Source organism: Colius striatus, chromosome 4, assembly GCF_028858725.1.
Source record: "Colius striatus isolate bColStr4 chromosome 4, bColStr4.1.hap1, whole genome shotgun sequence".
Taxonomy (NCBI): domain Eukaryota; kingdom Metazoa; phylum Chordata; class Aves; order Coliiformes; family Coliidae; genus Colius; species Colius striatus.
Window position 1 is genome coordinate 28,660,015 of NC_084762.1, and position 16,502 is coordinate 28,676,516.

Below are 16,502 nucleotides of genomic sequence, written 5' to 3' on the forward strand. Positions count from 1 at the left end.
TACAGATGACACCAAGCTGGGTGGAAGTATCGATCTGCTTCAGGGTAGAAAAGCTTTACAGAAAGATCTAGAGAGGCTGGATGGCTGGGCCAAGGCCAATGCCATGAGTTTCAAGAAGACCAAGTGCTGGATCCTGCACTTGGGCCACAACAACCCCCAGCAGTGCTACAGGTTTGGGGAGGAGTGGCTGGAAAGCTGCCAGGCAGAGAGGGACCTGGAAGTGTTGGTTGACAGCAGCTGAACATGAACCAGCAGTGTGTTCAGGTGGCCAAGAAGGCCAATGGCATCCTGGCCTGAACCAGGAACATTGTTGTCAGCAGGAGTAGGGAAGTGATCATTCCCCTGTACTCGGATTTGGTGAGGCTGCACCTGAAAGGAAGCTGTAAGCAAGGAGGGGGTCAGTCTGTTCTCCCTGGTAGCAAGCAATAGAACAAGAGGAAACCGCCTCAAGTTGTGCCAGGGGAGGTTCAGGCTGGATGTTAGGAGGAATTTCTTTACTGAAAGGGTTGTCAGGCATTAGAACAGGTTGCCCAGGGAGGTAGTGGAGTCATCATCCCTGGAGGTGTTTAAGAGACCATTGGATGTTGCACTTAGGGAAATGGTCTAGTGGGCTGGGACAAAGGCTGGACTTGATGATCTTAAAGGTGTCTTTCAGCTAAAATGATTCTATGATTCTAAACAGAGAAACAAAAGAAAGAACAAACAAAGTTGGAAGAAGCTCATTAATACTGCCAGCATATACTACAAAGGTGTATTTTAGTTTTAGACACTTATTTGCTGCATATTTTCAAACTATCCATGCCAGCTAGTGCGTTTAGCTTCAAAGGGCCAGATGCTCAAAGTGATCAAGTTAATCTAACTTTCTCTTCTTCAAGTCAAGTGGTTTCCTACACAATACTTCTCTGTACAAAATCTCTCTGTTTTCTTTCATTTTTGCTCCATTCATATCATATCAAACAGTTTATGGACCACATATCACTTTCAGCCCAGTGTGAAATTTCAGAAGAACAAACCAGAAAAAATCACCTTCCAAAAAATTTGTTACATTCTAGAAGAATCCTCACAAAGATGTGCTTTCTTTCATTCTGGAAATGCAATATGCCTGCAGGTTTCCTCTACTCATTTGAAAGGCCCATGTCATTTCCTTATCTTTATAATACTTTTTGTCTTATTGATCAGGTCACATAGTCATTAAGGAATCTTTTATTCTTTCTCAATCACCATTCTCCTACTTGCCTTACTGCATGACTAATTTCAATACCCCCATTCTGTTTTGGCTACCCATTTAGGAAAGATGAAGGCAGTTCAGAGACAAGTCCAGAGACCTGGGAGTCCTGGTTGATAATAAAATAACCATGAGCCAGCAATGTGCCCTCGTGTCCAAGAAGGCCAATGGCATCCTGGGATGCATCAAGAAGAGTGTGGCCAGCAGGTCAAGAGAGGTTCTTCTTCCCCTCTACTCTGCCCTGGTGAGGTCTCATCTGGAGTACTGTGTCCAGTTCTGGGCTCCTCAGCTCAAGAGTGACAGAGAACTTCTGGAGAGAGTCCAGTGCAGGGCCACCAAGATGATCAGGGGACTGGAATACTTTTTATATGAGGAAAGGCTGCAGGAACTGGGGCTGTTTAGGCTAGAGAAGAGGAGTTTGAGGGAGGATCTTATTAATATTTATAAATATCTAAAGGGTGTGTGTCAGGAGGTTGGGGCATCCCTTTTTTCTACAGTAGCTAGCAACAGGACAAGGGGTAATGGGATGAAGGTGGAACACAAAAAGTTCCACTTAAACTTAAGAAAAAACTGTTTCACTGTGAGGGTGACAGAACAGTGGAACAGGCTGCCCAGAGGGGTTGTGGAGTCTCGTTCCTTGGAGGTCTTCAAGACCCCTCTGGACATGTTCCTATGTGACCTGATCTAGGTGAATCTGCTTCTGCAGGGGGGTTGGACTAGATGATCTCTGAAGCTTCCTTCAAACCCCTACCATTCTATGATTCTATGATTCTATGACAAGGTCAATGACATTGGGGTGGGGGATAAAAAATATACCTTGGAAGTAAAATCTAGAGGAGCTTATTTTGTTCAACTTATGAAAACAGGAGAATAAGACAGGTCTCGTCTATACAAATGTATTAAAAGGGGCTAAAGATAAAAATTTGGCAAAGAAATAAAAGGACACTTCTCATTCGCCAGAGATAGAGGGAGTTTTCTAGCCCTTTCAGTAGGGAAAGCTGTCAATGGTTGATAAAAAGTACCCTGTAATAGCACAAAATGAGGCACAAAAACCTTGAAGGTCATGTACACTCCCATACTCTTGAACTATGCCAGCTGGGATGTGTTTATCACTTCTCCTGAAATCTGGCAACCTATAACCCTTACTTGGCACTCACAATCTCATTTCATCCCTGCTCAGGATAAAGTTGTTGGTTTGCATCATACCATTACCCTTTGCCAGTCACTGCCTAGCCTCTGCACATCTTACTCCCAGTTCCTTCCACTCAACACTGCTGCTGCAGTCTCTCACTGGCTCCACTTCCCCTGGTGTTTAAACACATCACCTGAGTAGCCTGGATGCTATGCCACAGAAACGTTCAAATGTTCAGCAGGGAGGCAATGACCTAAGTAACAAGCCATTATATATTTAATGAACATAGTCAGCTAGCATCTACCCGTGGTCGAGTGAGATCTCAGTGCCGAGGGGAGAAAAAAAGGCAATAATCACTCACAGACATGGGATATTAACTGAGAATTTCAGCAAGACAGCAGGTTGCAGAGGGCAGCAAAACAGAAAAAACCCACAGTGTTAGGACTGTAGCATGTAGCACAGATGCTGCAAATAACCTGCTCATTAGAGAGAGAACTCTCTAAAGATGTGCCATTGTTTGGCAAAGCAAATCTGTTTGCACTGTAAGACTGGATGAGCTACAGATAGTCTGAAACAACACATAAAAGCCAATTACATTATCAGAGATGAGAAGACTTGATGTTACACTTGATGTATCAGGAAAGAAGATAATTCTCAGACTACATCAAAACTGAGACAAAAAAAAAGTAATGAAATCACACACTGTAACGTCATCTGCCCCAAACTTACCACTATGTGCAGATCATATCAGTTTCTGGAGAAAAAATAATGGAAGTTCCTGAAGTCATTGCTATATTCAGGAGGTTAGAATTTCACTGATAATTTAGAAATACATCTATATTGAAATAATATGTCATTAACTAGCTAGCCCCTGTTTGTAATGATAAAAAAGACAAACAACATTAATAGCTATCCATGTAGGTGGACTTTATAATAAAACCATTTCAGTGGATATTTAAAGTACGAAAAGTCAAGACAGGATCATGAAGTGTATGCAACAAAAAAAAGTAACAAGGAGCTGAGGAAACAACAGAAAGAAAAGTCAAAATTGACAGGTTTTTGGATAGGAGAAAAAAACCTCTTAATGCAAATTATCATTATTTATGAATTATCATTATTTATGAATGCCTTCTTTGCTTCAGTCTTTATGGCCAAGGCTGACCCTCGGGAAGCCCAGTCAGGCAAGGATAACAGGATGGCCAGGACAGCAGAGGACTTGCCCTGGCTGGAAGAGGTTAAAGACTTGTTGGCCAAGCTTAAGGCTCGTAAGTCAATGGGTCCAGATGGGATGCATCCTAGAGTGCTGAGAGAGCTGGCTGATGTGATTGCTAAGCCTCTCTCCATCATTTTCGAACAATCATGGAGGACAGGTGAGGTGCCTGAGGACTGGAGAAAGGCCAATGTCATGTCAGTCTTCAGAAGAAGAATGACCCAGGAAACTACAGGCCGGTCAGCCTCACCTCCATCCCTGGAAAAGTGATGGAACAACTCATCCTGAATGTTATCACTGAACATATGAAGGATAAGATGGTTATCAGGGGGAGTCAACATGTCTTCACCAAGGGGAAATCCTGCTTGACCAACCTGATAGCCTTCTATGAATGCATAACCGACTGGCTAGATGAGGGGAGTGCAGCGGACGTCATCTACCTTGACTTCAGCAAGGCTTTTGACACTGTCTCCCGTAACATCCTCATCAGAAAGCTCAGGCAGTGTGGCTTGGATGAATGGACAGTGAGGTGGATCAAGAGCTGGCTGAATGACAGAGCCCAGAGGGTGGTGATCAATGGCACAGAGTCGAGTTGGAGGCCTGTGGCCAGTGGAGTTCCACAGGGATTGGGTCTGGGGCCAGTCTTGTTCAACATCTTCATCAACAACCTGGATGAGGGGACAGAGTGTACCCTCAGCAAGTTGGCTGATGCCACCAAATTGGGAGGACTGGCTGATTCCCCAGAAGACTGTGCTGCCATTCAGCGGGATCTCGACCGGCTTGAGAGTTGGACAGAGAGGAACCTCATGAGGTGCAGAGTCCTGCACCTGGGAAGGAACAACCCCCTGCACCAGTACAGGCTGCGGTTCGAACTGCTGAAGAGCAGCTCTGCAGAGAGAGACCTGGGAGTCCTGATTGATAATAAACTGAAAATAAGCCAGCAATGTGCCCTCATGGCCAAGAAGGCCAATGGCATCCTGGGATGCATCAAGAAGAGTGTGGTCAGCAGGTCAAGGGAGGTTCTTCTCCCTCTCTACTCTGCCCTGGTGAGGTCTCATCTGGAGTACTGTGTCCAGCTCTGGGCTCCCCAGCTCAAGAGGGACAGAGAACTTCTGGAGAGTCCAGTGCAGGGCCACCAAGATGATCAGGGGAATGGAACATCTTTCATATGAGGAAAGGCTGCAGGACCTGGTGCTGTTTAGTCTGGAGAAGAGGAGATTGAGGGAGGATCTTATTAACATTTATAAATATCTAAAGGGTGGGTGTCAGGAGGCTAGGACATCCCTTTTTTCTATAGTAGATAGTAACAGGACAAGTGGTAATGGGATGAAGGTGGAACACAAAAAGTTCCACTTAAATATAAGAAAAAACTATTTCACTGTGAGGGTGGCGGAGCAGTGGAACAGGCTGCCCAGAGGTGTTGTGGAGTCTCCTTCCTTGGAGGTCTTCAAGACCCGTCTGGACATGTTCCTATGCGACCTGATCTAGGTGACCCTGCTTCTGCAAGGGGGTTGGACTAGATGATCTCTGAAGCTTCCTTCCAACCCCTACCATTCTATGATTCTATGATTATTTAAGGACTCCAAGAATTTCACATACATCTAGATACAGATGCTACCAGGGAAGCCCTTGGGAATGTTGCAGTGTCTCTTCAACAGCTTAATTATAACAACAGATGAAGTATTCCAATTGCTTTACAAGTGAAACGAATAAGATTCAAAATGGAGTTCAATATTGGGTTTTCTAACCTCACAGAAAGATTATTAGAGACTATTTTTTAAAAAACTGCAGTAATAAATCATCTCTGTGCTTCTAAAAAAGTAGATGAATTAGTCTTTCTTGGGGTTATAATGAAAAATATAATAAGATATAAACAGCATAGGTTATATTTTCATCCACTGTGCACTTCCTGGTAGAAGATCATTGAGTAAGTTTCAGATGGTGGGGCAAAATAGAAAGTATCTACAGTCCTCAAAAAACTAGAAAAGAAATGAGTTGAATTTTGGACAACACACGTAACGCAAGATATCTTTCAAAATTTCTTGACTTGAAGTAAATGAAGCATCTCTTCAGTACTTTTTAACTTACGCTGAGGAACAGAAGTGCACTGAAGTCAAAAGAACGTTGTCAAGCACAACAGATTCACACAAGGGATGGCAGAAATTATTTTTGTGCTAAGTATCTGGCCTTCCAAAAGGCTTACTTAAAATACAAATAATCATCTAGGCCAGTAATGAGGTTGTCAGAGTCCCCTGGAGCTGGCAAAAGAACTGCTAATATTCCAACAGCTAAGCAGGACTGTGTTATTACTGACTGAACAGCAAGGGCAACAAGTGTTACCAGAAAAGTCACAGATCGGTAGTCTCACTATACTGCTTCTTAAGAAGCAAATGCAAATCCAGGACAGGGAGGAACACTGCATTTCTGTACAAGTATTGTACAGCCTACAAAGGGAAAAAGACTTCCATATAAAGGCTGAAACAAAGAAAGAGAATAAAAAGGGGGGGGGGGGGGGGGGGAAGTAATCTGCATTGGGGAAAGGTCATTGTTTTTATAAATCTATTTTGCTTCAACTGGAATATCTCATTCATCAGCTCAAGTGGCCTCTCACAGGCTTCTCCACTGACACAGAGGCTACCAGGTCCCTGCCAAAAGAACAACTGAGGAGGCAGTGAGGCTGTGTGTGTTTCAAAATAACTAACATGGCATCCTGAATCCAAGTAAGCCTATATCAGTCTTCCTATTTTGTTATTTAGAGAGCAATGGCACAGCAAGATCACCTTTAAACTTATTCTCTGTTGACTTCTTGTCATACAAAAGCAGATTCCTGAGGTTTTTATCTGAATTGCGAAGGAAAAAATTAAAGGTGGTATACACCTTTTTTCAGATCTCTTTGAAAGACATCCTCTCAGGACCCATACAAATTAAACTCAGAATTGGCCAGAGGCATTTCATCCCTTGTGTTCATAAACTGGCTATCTTGACCTCCAGATTTTAATTTATTTTACTGAAATATTTATTTCTTTCATGAAATGAAACATGCCAGATTTGTCTCTCTTTGCACAAAGATTACTCAAAGAGCATGATTATGAATGTTCAAATTTTATTTAGTGTAATATCTTCATACAAACCATTAAAGTATAAATCTGGCTACAAGAAGAGTAGTAGACAGTATTATCAAGTTGCTTTCTAAAGCTTCAGTTTATCGAGTTAATGGTTACTGAATTTATAAAAATAGAGATTAAAGTCCAGGTGCAAAGTTCCAAAGTAAAACAGACTGATTTCATTGGTTCTTAAACCAATATTCTAGTTCATTGAGAAATAGCAGTATCTGTTACCTTGTGTAGAAGCTTTTTACTACCTTGCACAGGACTGCAGAGAGTAAATCCAACAAAAGACTAACTCCTAGAAACAACTGTTTATAAAATGTAATCCTTTATCTTTGTTTTAAGTTTACTATCCATCCCACTAGCTTTTTTGTTTTAGTGATAAGAATTAAAAAAATAGGTCCCCACAGTTGCATAAAACGTTAGGTGTGGCCAAGAACAAGAGACATCTGCCCCAAAGCCATTGCTCTTTTCTTGCAAAATCATTTCATGACCCATGAGGAAAAAGATCACCTCTCTTGCTTATTATTAAGCTCTTCCAAAAAACCTATCAATTATTCATAATCATCTTCTAACACGTCTCCCATTTGCCACGTACGGTGTCACATCAGTGAGTACTGTTTCCTTTTGCTAGACTTGACCGACTGCAGTATTTCAGACTTGGCCTGCTGAGCAGTGGGAATCAGGGAAGAAGCATTTGCAAATGGCACTGTAAAACAAGCATGAAAAAGGGCTGAACCATCCTAGTTTTGAAGCAAGGTTTTCAAGTTGATTGGTACCATTAAGAAGCATGAGACTCAGTGCTCAGATGTCACTCATCTATACAGTCTCCCATCCATGACCTTTGCAAAGGACAAATCAATACTACGCAGATACTGTATCTACTGTTTCTTACTGTGTAGGAAAGGTCAACCAACTTTCATATATGTATCGGTTTTAACATTACTAGTTTCAGACACAGAACTGCTTAAACCTGTGAATAAAGAAAATTTTTTTACTTTGCACACAGAGTCATTTCAGAACATGTGATAATTTAAAAGAAGGACTTGGAATGGAAATGTATTTCATAAGCAAGGCTTTTAGAAGGAATATAAAGCTTTACCTTGCTGTCATGAAATGTTTTCTACAAATATAACGTAAATTAAATGATAGACAGCATTTATATACACAGGCCATGGAGATCATTCTCCTCTTATACTTCATTTAGATGGCATATTTTGAGAGAGGCCTTTACAGAAATATACATTTTGGTTCTGTATTTAAATTTGATCCCGTTTAGCTCAATGTCTAATCCTTTTAGCTTCAGTGAGAAATTTCTATGATATACATATTACAATAGTCTGGGAGATGCCTGGTACTGAAATCTTAGCTGAAAATTCTTGCTTTTTTTTTTTAAATATAAATTTGAATTCCCAAAGGAGGCTTAAGTTTAACATTCCATAGTACCTAGAAGTTCAAGGATGAATATCAAAACTGTTTAATTCAACACCACGTTTAAATGAAAAAATATCCTGTTGTATATCTTAAACACATAACAAACTTAAAACAACACTGAAATTTCAGCTGCACTATTTGATATTGCAACTGTAAGACCTAAAAGAAAAATGTTTTAAAATATTCAGAAAGCTAGTATTTTAAAATGCTTGCATACAAGAAAAGGGTTATTTAACACTCAATGCAGTGAATTTCTGACTTGCGTCACTTGCAGGATCATAAGGAGACATTGCACTCATGTTCTTTAGCTGTATGGAAGTGGAGAAGTGGCATTTCCATACATCCATAAGCATAGTCATAAAAAGGACCTATAATCTTTTGATGCATACATTTAATACATTGCAGTAAGGTTTATTACAGTTCTTGCTTCCTCTTTCCAGTGTTACTCATGTAATACAGCTTATGTAATTAATATGCAGTCATGTTAAGGCAAATACACACACACTGTTAAAAATCTCTCAGCAGTTCATTTCAAGTAGTCAAGGAATTTTTAAAGAATGAAATATTTACTTTCGTTCTCACTGTTCATGAGTTGATCAAGAGGTAAGCTATTTTGATTATTGTTATTTTATAAATCATAACAAGCGTCCATTGTCTAAAACATTTCACTATTTATCTTTTTTTTTTTTTTGCAAATCCATGTTCTAAGAGTTATTTTGGCCTGTCAAGTAAATACGAAGGCAAAATCAATTCATACAGCTTTGTTTTGTGGAACAGTGTATACTGCCAGATTAGAAAAATCTATTTTGATGCTGCTATCACCAATATCAACAAATGTAAATCAGAAATTAAGCTTTATGTTTATTTTTAATTAGTTGCTTGTGTCTTCTCATTAGAAAATCAAATAAAAAAACTTTAAAAAAACCCAATATGTTGTCTTGCAGTCAAACACTGAAAAAAGCCATACTTCTGGCTGGAGCAAAGTGCCCAAAGCAGAATTGTAAGGAAGTAACTCATGCTAAGATTTCTGAAACTAACCACTGAATTATCCCCTCACTGAGGAAAACCAGTCTATGCACTATGATGTACAACAGAGCCACCTGTCTCCCTGTCTTGTCATATTGCTTATTTTGATTAGCTGGAATGGTATGGAAGTATAGATTTTTAATATATTTTTATTGCCTTTTAGATAGCTGTCTTACTGACCGTGGTTTTGGGGCATTTTCTTCCTGAATTTTTATCATACGTCTTTTTGATGACTATGGTTTTAAAATTTTTATTGGGGAATAATGGCTGAATTTCTATAGGGGTAGGTGACAAATTTTATTAGGTGCAATACTGAAAATGTTCATTTGGATGCAAGGGCTTTCTTTTTCCTCCCTATAGGATTCTTGTCATTTTCCATCCTGCCCTCATAAAAGTCTCATGCCTTTTTTAAAACAGGATCCAAATAAAACAAGCTGAAGGTGTCAGCTTTTTAAAAACAATCAATACAAGTTGCACTGTGAAGTCTATTTCCTTAGTGCCTAACGATGAAGAAGACAGAATACAATTGTAATTAATCTAGAAAGGAGCTACACTTTCTAGAAGAACGATGAAATGTCAACATTGAAATATCACTGAAAGTTAATGGAAACCAGAATGTTAACGCTTCATGTGAGCACACAGGTATGCTCAGGAGATTCTGCAGGGTTGTAGGTATAGTTGTACCTGGCTGTAAGCATCTGTTTTTGAAAACAGCTATTCCCCATAGATAGTCTCTTTATTTTCATTTGGCCCTACATTAATAGGTTGTCAACCTGCACACAGATGCATCCTGTAAGAGAGGGTTGCAGAAGTAAAACCACTTTCTCCAGAAAGTTGGTAGCAGGGGCAGGGAAAAGTTTACAATAAATTGCATCTTCCAGCTAGAAATCATGGGGTTTTACATCCTCATGAAAGTGCAGTCAGAGAAAACGCAGCAGAAAGATGTAAAGCAGAGTTTCTTCATTACCACTACAAACATACCAATGCTATAGTTACATTTACTACTGATCTGAATTCGGTGATGCATTTTGGAAAAATCTTTGCTTTTAAGGAAAATGATACAACAAAGAATGAGTCCATGACACTTCCTTTCATGCATAGAGTGCCATTATATCAGGCAAAGAAACTCAAAGCAAACGTATTCTTTAATACAGATATATTTTATAAATAGCAAAAGTTGCTTAAAAAAACCTACTAAAATAAAAAAAACGAGTACTCAATTTGCATTCATAGTGAAAACTATTGGCAAGAATGAAGATACCTTATTTAAAGATTCATTTCACTTTCTTGCTGTCATGGTTTAGCAAGGAGCAGCTTTTGCTTGGTAACAGGGGAAGCAGGTTGCAGTGAAGACCCAGTAAAGAGTTTTTGGACTCTCCCCCAGTTCTTGGGTTCACACCCACCTCTGGCCTGGCTGGGCCAATCTGGCGCCTCTGCCATCACTATTTAGAGATGGGAATTTGAAGTGCTGGGAGGAGGTGTAAGAATGGTAGATGGAAGAGACCATATAGACCCCACAGTCAGAGAAGGAGAAAGGAAGGAGGAGCACCAGACCAGAGACCCCTCTGCAAGCCGTGGTGAGAATGCAGGCTGTACCCCTGCAACCCATGAAGGGCCATGGCAGGACTGAGAGCCACCAGCAGCTCCATGTGAGTGCACCCAGCCTGGCAAGGGACTGTATGGAGGCGGCCATGGTGGAGAGCCTGTGTGCCGCAGAGCAGACCCACATGAGAGGCAGAGAGGAGCTGCAGCCTTTGGGATAAATGCATGTTGGAGCAGCCCATGTAGGGCTGCCCTGTGTGTGAGGTACCCCATGGACTTGCAGGGAGGACTGGTGCAGAGTCCACCTGTTGAGGAAAGACAAATGGCAGAAGCTATCAGGAACAGACTGACTGAAACCCCCACTCCCTGCCCCACTGGGCCGTTCAAGGGGGGAGAAGGTAAAAACAACAGGATCAGGGCTCTGAGCCCAGGAAGAGAGGAGGAGTGGGGAGAAGGTGGTCTTAAAGGGCTGGTCAGACTCTTCATCATTGTACCACTCTGTGTTGTGTTATGTTTGTTATGTTTCTGGGGTTTCATGGTTATGCTTTAGTTGGCGTTGCAATATATTATTTTCTGTTTTCTTCCCCCATCCTCGGGGAAGTGGTCTGGTCTATTTTGTCCTGGACTTTAATAGGCAATTAAGCTCTCCCTGCCCTTTGGCAGTCCTCAGGTCTTTGGTACTTGAGGCTAATCGTTGTCTTTTGTTCCCTGATGGACCTAAACCACTACACTTGCACATAGTCAAATGCCCCAACACTCAATTTTACCTTGTATTTTTCTTTTTGCTCTTAAAAATTACAGTAAAACTTTTTAAAAAAATATTTTATTAGTCCAACAGAAGTTAGCACCTGCTTTAAAACAATGACTACATTCCCATAAGCTCTTTATAAATTCCCACAAGCCATTATGCATTATTTCATTTTATCTGAATTTCAACCATGTCCTGGCACTTAGTTCCACCTTACTATCTTACCATACCATCTTACTAATAATCGCTTTTGAGATTCCAACTTCTGTATCTAATTAAAACTACAGAATTACATTGCAGCACTAATTTAGCTACAGGACTTTGAGAACTGGGCCATCTAGGAGAAGAAGAATTGAATGTCCAACACTTGACTGTCCATGTGCCTTGTGTTTTAAAATGGGGTTATTTACTTTAGGTGTAACAGATGTGAAAATGACACCACATCAAATTCATCAAAATAGCAAAGGCCTAATCAAACTGAAAGATACGAAGTAAATCATTCAACATCTGAAAGAGCGATTATTCTACCTGTATCGGACATGCTCGATTGTGTCGTAAGTCAGCTTGCTGCTGATATTCTGACTGTGAGGGTTGCCTAGGAGACAAGAGAGATTTAGAAGTTAATCATTAATCACAATTTTGTTGTGAATTTTTTCCTTTATGGAAGTATTACACCAAGCTAGTCTGAAAAGATGACAAAGAAAGATTTAACATATACTTCATAGCAATGCCCCAAAGCTCCTTAGAGCAGTTAGTCAGGTTAGGGATATATAAGAGAAGAAAGCAGTTATGACAAACCTTGAAACTTCAGCTGGATCTCTTACTAATACTTATGCAGTTCCCTTAAAAAGGGTATGCACAGATGTAGTAGGAAAAACGACAAACAGAATGCATATTCATATTTGCGCACTAAGAAGCAATTTAGCAGAGACAGGATCTGCAGATAACTGACATTCATGACTGGACATCAGGAAAGACCCTGTTTTTTTAGTGCCTGAAATTCAAATATCTCAAAAAATATACAGTTTATTGAAAAATCAGTAGTCACCTTAGCACAGCTCAGCACAGGTATATATAAACAATGATGACATTTATCTTCTTGAGTAAAAATATTTACAGCAATATGCACACAAGCATAGCAAATGCTAAAAGAACATGTCTAAACAAGTCAGAAATAGAAGAAAAAAATTACTACATTAATATTGTTCTTTCAGTAGGGTGCAATACTAGCTACTCTCTTTTTAAATTTTCAAAATCATGCTACTGAAAGATATAGAGTGAAAGCTTTGAAAATAATAACAAATTTAAAGCTCAAATCCACAACCAATACTCAGACTTTTCGTGTCTGATGTTGTCTTTCTGTAATTTCCAATTAAAATATTCTCAATTTCAAAGCGAGAACATTACTTTCCCTGATTTACACATGCAACAGCTAAACTGATGTTCTTTAGGCCTGTGGATTATCACCAAGAAAATTAAAAAGCTGCAAGTCAAACTTCCCCTTCACTCACATCTGTGTCTGCTAAGTGAACTTTTTCATGCGACAGTTACTGCCTTTATAGAATCAGAGATATAACTGAAAAAAACAGATTTAACCATGCTAGAGCTCTCGTGATCATTTTAGATTAAAACAATATTTAAAAATATACAATTTATTTTCCCATAGCATTAAAGGTACAATGTAAATCTGCTCCAAACAGGCAGCACTGTTAGTTCCATTCACAAGCACTCAATAGATTCACAATTTTTTTTTCTGCCACAGATGGCACTTACTATAAGGGTTGAACCCAATGTTTGAAATAACTAAAGTCAGCATGGATACATCTCATTTTACAGTGGCTGTAGTGACAGATCATTAACTTTAATATCACTGACATGCACTTGAATAGGAGATTTCTAATGTAATCAAATCAATATATCTTGTTATAACAGAAAGAAAAATCCTAAACAAGAACAATATCTATTTCATAATGCAACTTAAATACACTCTCTGGCTCCTGGACTCACCAGCATTCAGGAAACAAGAGAAGGGGAAAGACACATACAATGGCACACTGAAAATGAAAACTACCCAGAACTCTCAAGTGCACAATTCTGTAGATATTTTTACTCACATTCTTACGTGAAAGATTGCTTTAGCAATACACATCCCTTCTTTTCTGAGTATGGACTGAAGTCTAAAAGTTTGGGAAAGGCATCTATTCCCTCCCTAAATTCTCTTGGGATCTTTGATCTAAGCTTTCTTCTAAATAAAATGCTTATATTGTGCCACAGTATAAGCTCCCTGTGATGACCTTCACTGAGAAGGAGGGTGGTTCTGGATTCTATAAGAAATTGGTTTTGCATTTTGTGTGGGGAAAAAAAAAAAAAGACTGAACAAACTGCTCAGAGCTACATTGTATTTGTTTATTCCAAGCATGATGCCATAACTCTTGGGTAACAGGGTCATGCTCGCTTTGATTTTTCTTCCTGGGGTTACACAAAGTCACTATGACTCCTTTGTAAGACTACTGGTCTTCCAAGTACTTTATAGTAGTGTTAAAAAAACCCAAAGAAATAATCTTCCAGCAAATCGAGAGGCACAGTTTTGACCTATTTAGTTGGAAATTTGAGAAGACTAATGGGAATGATGTTTTGGACTTACCATAAACGTTGTTTGTGAGGTCATCGGTAAAAGCTTTAAGTAGACTCTCTGGAAAAAGTGCTGAACCAGCATGGTCAAGGTAAGTAATCCCTAAAATGAAAATAAAAGTTACTAGATTCAATTTTTGAATATTTAATTCCATTTTCTCCCACAGACTACATTGTAAATGTGTACCACTCAAACCCCCCTAGTGCACTACACCACACAAAAAATCAATTTCCCTAAACTTCCTGGGGTATGATATTACTCTGCTTGATTTAGAGCTCTTTACAGCTCTCAAAACATGCTTCTCAAATATGTTCCAATAGTCAGGCAATATTCACAGCAAGGTATCTTTCATTAGCAAAAAAAAAAAAAAAAAAAAAAAAGAAAAGGAAGCCAACCATTTTTATTGCATCTTTATATTTTAATATATTTTATAATTATGTTTTTTAATTAAAACAAAAAATATTTTAAGAGGTTGTTTCTTTCATGTTCAGATTACTCGTTCTTTGGAAGAGAAAAACCTTTTATTCTACTTGTACAAGAGTAAGCAAGCTAGTGTCTCCAGCCATGGAACTGTGTGACTTCTAGGCACTACTTATTATGAAAGCTACTATTACCACAATTATAATAATAATTATTAATGCCAAGAATAACAGTAGTATTGTTTCCTTGCTGGCAGATGAAACAATTTTCTCAAGAAGTGACAAGGCCTAAATCATGCTTGAAGCCCGAAGACAGAACTAGTTTAAGTTTTAATGTATTTAAATATTTATTGCCACTCATATGCACTTAACATTCAACTCATTTTTTAAAGCTCTTTTTATATTCTTAAGCTATCACAAACTTTTAAATAACTTATTGAAAACAAAGGCTTTTTCATATTTGGCCATTTTAGATTTCTTAATCTTTAGCAATTATTCTTCTATTTCTCCAGTGTGTTTCATGCCCTTTATTAGTTTTTTCATTTTACTTAAGTATTTCAACTTATTTCAAATTTTAATAATAATGACTATGATTATAATTTCTTAAGTATTTTAAAGGCCTTCCTTTTCCACAGGGATCTAAAACTGAATTAAGCTTTAAACAAGAAGTCCTACGACTTGGAAATACGTATTATTATATATTATGTTTCTGTAGCAGTGATTCAGTGGGCAAAGATGTGAGGCAATGCTAGTAATGAAACCTACCTAGACACCCATCCTTTCTCTTATTTTCAAAAGAGAAAAGCCCTCCCCTGCCTTAAGATTTCCCCACTTACAGAGTCTTGAGCAAAAGCAGAATTTTAAATGATGGTTTTAAGTCAATAAAGTGTTTTGAGGTACTTTGAGGGGCGAAATGTGGACAAAACTTGGATTGATTTATTATATGTGCAGATTTTATAAGTTTTTTTTTTTTTTTTAAATCCTAGAAAGTGTCTCCCAAGTAGTATGAAGTGATACAAATGAGCACATGGGGGTCAAAATGCAGATGAAGGTTCATCCAGCCCTGTTTCTGATGGGAGAAGTTACAGTTGCATGGGTCATCCCTCAAATGCAGGGGAACTGAGAGGCACATTGTGTCACAGCAGGACACAGCCAGGCTCCTGCCCAGCACTGTGGTGTGGCCTCTGCCAACATGGGGACACAACTAGTCACTGGTTACAGCTGGGAAAGACAGGCCTACAGCTGAACAAAAGGAAGACACTGTCCTGAGCAAGGAACAGGGTGGAAAGGCTGCCATTCTGGAGGTGACAATCCCAGCACACAGAATCTCTCAACAAAGCCCACACAAAGACCACTTGGCTCATTAGGCACCAGAAACATGGCCCAGTGTTGCTCCTCTGGAGGCAGACAAATGTTGGTGTTTAGATCCTTACAGTATTAAAGAAGCTGATAGCATGGAAGATGTAATGCCATCATACAGCATATAAAAAAAAGCCGAGCAATTAAATTTGTTATATAGCTCATTACAAAGGACAGCATTTGAGTTCTCAGAGGTAAACAAAAAAAAAAAAAGTCTGTCCTGGATTAGGCCCCTCAGGGAACAAAAGACCACGACTAGCCTCAAGTACCAAAGACCTGAGGATTGCCAAAGGGCAGGGAGAGCTTAATTGCTCCGACATGCATTTATCCCAAAAGCAGCAGCTTCTTTCTGCCTCTTGGGTGAACTCTGAGGCCCGCAGGCTCTCCAGCACGGCCTGGCGCCATGGCCACCTCCTCAACACAGTCTCTCTCCTGTCCGGGTGCACTCACATGGAGCTGCTGGTGGCTCTCAGTCCTGCCACGGCCCTGCGTGAGTTGCAGGGGTACAGCCTGCATTCTTGCCATGGCTTGCAGAGGACCAGGTCTCTCGTCTGGTGGTCCTCCTTCCTTCCTTCTCCAACTGTGGGGTCCGTGTGGTCACCTCCATCTTTTCTCACTCTTACACCTCCTGCAAACACTTCAAATTCCTGTCCCTAAATAGTGATCGC

At 39.6% G+C, this 16,502-nt stretch overlaps 1 protein-coding gene across 1 annotated transcript in view; it reads right to left on the reverse strand.

Annotated features, from left to right (window-relative positions):
- MOCOS (molybdenum cofactor sulfurase) overlaps nt 1-16,502 on the reverse strand; it is a 222,387-nt gene that overhangs the window by 183,469 nt on the left and 22,416 nt on the right. Inside the window, exons 2-3 of the mRNA XM_061995353.1 lie at nt 14,069-14,158; nt 11,953-12,019 (exon numbers count right to left, since the gene is read on the reverse strand). Coding sequence (XP_061851337.1) covers nt 11,953-12,019; nt 14,069-14,158 — 157 coding nt within the window. The remainder of the gene's footprint in view (nt 1-11,952; nt 12,020-14,068; nt 14,159-16,502) is intronic.